Source organism: Elaeis guineensis, chromosome 10, assembly GCF_000442705.2.
Source record: "Elaeis guineensis isolate ETL-2024a chromosome 10, EG11, whole genome shotgun sequence".
Classification (NCBI taxonomy): domain Eukaryota; kingdom Viridiplantae; phylum Streptophyta; class Magnoliopsida; order Arecales; family Arecaceae; genus Elaeis; species Elaeis guineensis.
In genome coordinates, this window is record NC_026002.2 from 34,197,592 (window position 1) to 34,202,994 (window position 5,403).

Sequence of the window (5,403 nt, forward strand, 5' to 3'; positions counted from 1 at the left end):
TTGCAGTTGGCGAGCAATTTGGGAAATCATATATTCGAACCATGCTTTGTTATTGTGGACTCAAATGCATTTCAAACTTTGAAACCCTAATTGTTTCAAACTTTTAGGATTGTCAATTAATACAACAACCTGCATTAAATAACATATTCTTAAATAGCCCTCTTTAGAATTTTTTTTTTTTTATATAAAAGAACCTGTTGGTTTAGGTAAATAAAGATTCAATTCATACATCTACATGTAGCCCACGCTCATAAACAAGTCTAAGATGGAAACCTAGCTACTAACCATTGGTTGGAAATAGATTCAATATAATTCAATCCAATATGGTCATGTTCACCCAAACCTAGTTAAATATGGAAAAATGAACTCAAAAATTTCAAGCAACAATCCATAGTTCTATATCCCATTAAACTAGTTCGACCAAGAGGTCAAACAAATGAGTTAATTTATTGTTTTAGAAAATCAATTTAAAATCAATTCCAAAGTTTGGTTTCGTTCCAGTTTGATCTGAACTAATGTGAAACCACTTGCAATCTTAAAACAATCCTCCGAGAAACAAAAGCACATCAGATGTTTCTCAAATGCTCACCAGGCCATCTGATATGCTGATATGGGTTGGCCTCCGGATAAATCTTGGTTCATGATACGCTGAAAATGCCCCATTACGTCAGGATCGAGGTTGTATTTTTCGTGCGAAAGAAAGATTCAACTTCCATCACATGAATCCACCATTCGATCACCCATTGCACAGCTCTTAAAGCACTATAAATTTGATCATTCATCTGGCTGTATGAATCTCAAAGCAACCAGTAGGGATCGAGGTTGCATCATCCACATAAGAGAAGGATTTACCTCCCCCACACGAAACCACTGTACGATCATCCACCAGCCTTTATTATTATTATTTTTTTTGATACAAGTGGGGGGCATGTACCCCGTTAACGCAAAACTACAAATGAAAGTATGGAACTCTAGCTATATTAGCTAAAATCAGAGTCACGATTTCAAAAGGTAATAACGAAACAGAAGAAAAATCTATATTAACCATCAATCTAACTAATCTATCTGTCAGCTGATTTCTGTTCCTGAAATAATGAATAACTAGGAAGAAATACAAGCAGTTTAAAGAGCGTTTCGTATCCAAGAATGGTAGGTGAAGAAATTCTGCTTCAATCAACCCTGTGATACAATAATAAATACCACAGATCTATTTAATAACTAATATTGGATCTCCTAATATTTTAAGATGTGTTTGGTTATATTTTATGACTTTTAATTTTTTAATTTTTATTATTAAATAAAAATAAAAAATATGTTTAGTAATTACGTTGTGATAAAATAAAAAGTAACATTTGGGGACAGCAGATGAAGAGTGCGATGAAAAAAAAATTTAAAAAAAAAATAAAAAAGTGAAAAACTCGACGAGAGAAAAAGATTTGGACTATTTATTTTTTAGTTTGACGTTTTAGATAAAAAAATAAAAAAAATAAAAAAATAAATTTTAAAAAATAAAAAATTATTATTTTATATATAAAATAATTTTTAAAATTTTTATTATTTATAATATTATCAAATATTATTTTTTAATTTTTATTTTTAAAAATTAAAAAATAAAAAATATATATATATATATTTTTTTTAATGACTAACCAGATGCACCGCTAACTCCTCGATTTCCAGTAATATAGCCGGTTCCAGCAGTACCGAGCTGTTAATCCGCGGCTCTAATCAACTTTGTTATATGGCTAAAATTTTTCCCCAAAGACTATGCTCAAAATTAAAAATGGCGGTAGGATCACTCACGATCCAGCAAGATCTACGGAGGCAGATGAATGATGGACTTCAGAGCTCTTTTAGATCTACGCGGTGAGTGATCGAACGGTGATATCGTGCACCTTCAAACTCCCGCCTACTGTTTGCAACTTCCTTGAAAAAGAAAAAAACAAAAAAAAGTAAAATCTTTTCGAATCAATGAAACAGAAAAAGATGGCATACGACTGGCGAGAACATTGTGCCGCATTTTCCCCTCCGCGAAGCTTCCTCGAAGCCCACTGCACCCCCCACCTCCCCACTTCGCCTTCTTTAACCCCACCCCACTCCCTCCCTTCTTTCCCCCGTCCCTCCCTCTCCCTCCAAAGCCCAAAGCCAGAAACCATGAAATTTGTTAGCCTTCGGGCGGCCTTCTTCGGCTCTTCGAAGAAGAAATCTCGCTCGGTCTCCCGATCCGAGGCCTCCTCCTTCGGATCCAACGCAACCTCCTCCTCCGAAGACTCCCATTACACCCCAAAAACCGTCCTCCCCCCGTCCCCCGGCCGCCGCCTCGCCGCGGCGCCCTCGAAATCGGTGTCGATCGGCGGCGGCGGTGCCGACGAGTGGCTGTCCTCGTCGTCGACGGACTATTCTTCGGCGGAGAAGGAGGGGGACGGGAGGATCACGAGGCGGGAGCTGGAGGTGGTGCTGCGGCGGCTGGGTCCGGACCCACCGACGGAGGAGGAGGTGGTGGCGATGCTCGCCGAGGCCGACCGCGCCGGCGACGGGAGCATCCGGCTGGAGGAGATCGTGGCGCTGGGGTCGGCCTTCGGACCCCCCGTCGTGCCGGAGCTCCGCGAGACGTTCGCCGTCTTTGACGGCGACGGTGACGGCATGATCTCCGCCGAGGAGCTCCTCGCCATGTTCGTCACCCTCGGGGACAAGCGGTGTACCCTGGAGGATTGCCGTCGTATGATCGGTGTGGTCGATTCGGACGGTGATGGCTTCGTCTGCTTTGAGGATTTCGTTCGCATGATGGACGGCCAGAGATAGATTATCGCACTGATCTGGATCCGATCTGACTAAAGTGGACGGTGGTGATGAATGGTTTCTTTTTTCTCCTTTTTCTTTTTTGCCCTTTTTCTTCACCCATGTAATTAGAAAAAGAAAAGGATGGATCCAATCACTCGTTATCATCCGTCCAGGTTTGATGTATCCATGTATTGATCAAAATCCATCTAATGATCCCAACCCCTTGCGTCAATATTCGTATATTGTGATGGACGGTTGAGATTTCTTTTATTTTTTTTTTTTAAATTTTCTGAAGAGCGGCTGGATGGTTTAGTTAAACCCACGACTCCAACAATGAGACCGAATACAATGTAATGAGGTCATTTTCAGTTACCATCACACCGCTATCAACTACCAGTGGGCTCAGTTTGGAGAATTGTTTGGAAGAATTCGTACACGCGAACGCCGAATTGTATGAATATTTCAAATCATAGAAAAGTATATGAAAAGTTTTAGGCAGGTTTGATTTTTAGTAGATGGATGGTCAGGATTAAATTCGCAAGTCATTTATCCCTTCCTTTTTATGGTGTTGTATCAATTTTTTTCTCCTAAATTTGAATCTAAAAGCTCTTTTGTATGATAATATCAAAAAAAAAAAAAAATTCTTGTATGACGCAAGTGTTGCAACATTTTTACTTGAAGCCAATTTAAAACTTTTTTTTTTTTTGAAAAAACTTCATAAAGGGTTCTTTAACTGTAAATAATTTGCAAAAATTTAGGCCGGACCCGGGATTGAGAACCCTAACATGGTCTTATGAGATATGAAAAATTTATTTCTTTATCAGCAAGCCTAGCAGGAGTTGGCCGTGAATGAATATTTTGGACATAGGTAGGTCTGCCACCACATTGGTATGTACCAACTCCTTACCTACAGCATAATAATTAGATTTCTATTTGATCATTTATACTAAAAGACTTGTGCACTGACGTATAGCATTTGTAGGAAATCATATTAATTAGCATGGTGGAGGACTAAAGGGCAAGATTTTAATGGTTGAAATCTTGATCATCTCAATGGATGGATGAGATTGAGATGAATCGGGAAGTTGGTTGATCTAGGTCAATAGGGAATAGAAAATTTTTCAAGATATAGTATTCCTTCAAATGATGGTGATATTTTATAGCTGAGACCTTGTGATAATGATCCATATGTAACAATTCGAGATTAGAAACTATATTATGACATTGAATTTAAAATTTATTAACTAAAGATATTTGAAATAAGATAAAGACTGGTTGAGAGAAGTATATAATTATATTCCAATGGCAGATGTCTTGAGATTTACCAGCTTATACTGACCAAGATAATTACTAAGGTACAGAATTTTCTATATATTATTTTAGTCGTCGGTTACGAGTTAAAAGGCTCTAGTTTGTATGGGATTCAGACTTTTTCTATCTCATCCAGATGTCTTTTATATAGGATAAAATCGTGAGGTCTAAAATGAAATCTTAAAATGTCAAAAGATAATTTGGATAATATTTCGTCAAAATGAATACAGAAATCGGTCCATTCAAACCAGCCGAGCCCCTACTGATCGCAACAATACCAAGATGAATTAAGATCTATCAGTACAAGCCAGGATCTCCACCAAGTTGAAAGCCATGCTAAAGAGTCACTCATTCTTTATGAATTGGTTGAGACTTTAGAGCTTTGTCTCAAAAACTAAATGATTTTGGAATAAAAAAAAACTAAAATCAAACAAACGCATTATTTTTTTTAAATATGTAGAAGCCATTTATTAATGTAGCCCAACAACTTTCATCCTAACTATAGTGCGAGTGGACCCTCAATTGACAGTAGAAAATACCAACGTTATGCGAGTATTCCAACGATGTGGACTTCGGCCTGCGAGGTCCCGCCCCCAACACACGTCCTCAACGGGGTCAGGATACAAAGAGACACACAAGTCTCAAATGGGAAGTTATCCATCTTGATTTTGTTCAGGAATGCATGTCAATTAGATAGGTGCCATCTCAAACTTCATGAATTTTTATTATAATTACATTTTACACGATTCATATATGTAACCTCCTATACATGAAATGTGATTGCAACTAGTAAGATTTAGACCTACTTATCTGCAAATTTGCATGAAGTATTAGGATGCGTTTGATTCGTAAACAGAATCGGAATAAAATTAGGACAAAATATATTAGAAAGAGAATAGATAAGAGCATATTACCTAATGATTTTCGATTCTGGTGAGATAAATCTATAAGGAGCCATTGACTTGATATTGAAGATCTAAAGCAATGGTCCCTCCAACATAGGAAGCATATGGTCTCTCTGGAGGGATAGATGATATTGAAGATCTAAAGCAATGTAATTTTACGACCATATTACAATGTGAATGGCATAAACTTAATGCAATTATAGGATGATTTTTTTTTCCCCATATCGAGTGTACATTGCAGATCCATCCTATATAAAATGGCTATATAAAGAACTAGTTTTAGAGATTCTCTCTAAGCAAAAGCTATCTTTATAAACAGAAAATTAATAGAGTAAAATAACATAATAACAAATTCACAATTATCCTCCCAGAAAATCAAATGAATTAAATAATTTACAATTCATAT

The 5,403-nt window shown here is 37.3% G+C and overlaps 1 protein-coding gene across 1 annotated transcript; it reads left to right on the plus strand.

Annotated features, from left to right (window-relative positions):
- The first annotated feature begins 2,098 nt into the window (after nucleotides 1-2,098).
- LOC105052462 (probable calcium-binding protein CML36) lies at nucleotides 2,099-3,013 on the plus strand. Its single transcript, XM_010933281.4, has one exon. The coding sequence runs from the start codon at nucleotides 2,155-2,157 to the stop codon at nucleotides 2,800-2,802; it is 648 nt and encodes a 215-aa protein (XP_010931583.1). The 5' UTR covers nucleotides 2,099-2,154; the 3' UTR covers nucleotides 2,803-3,013.
- Nucleotides 3,014-5,403: the final 2,390 nt, after the last annotated feature.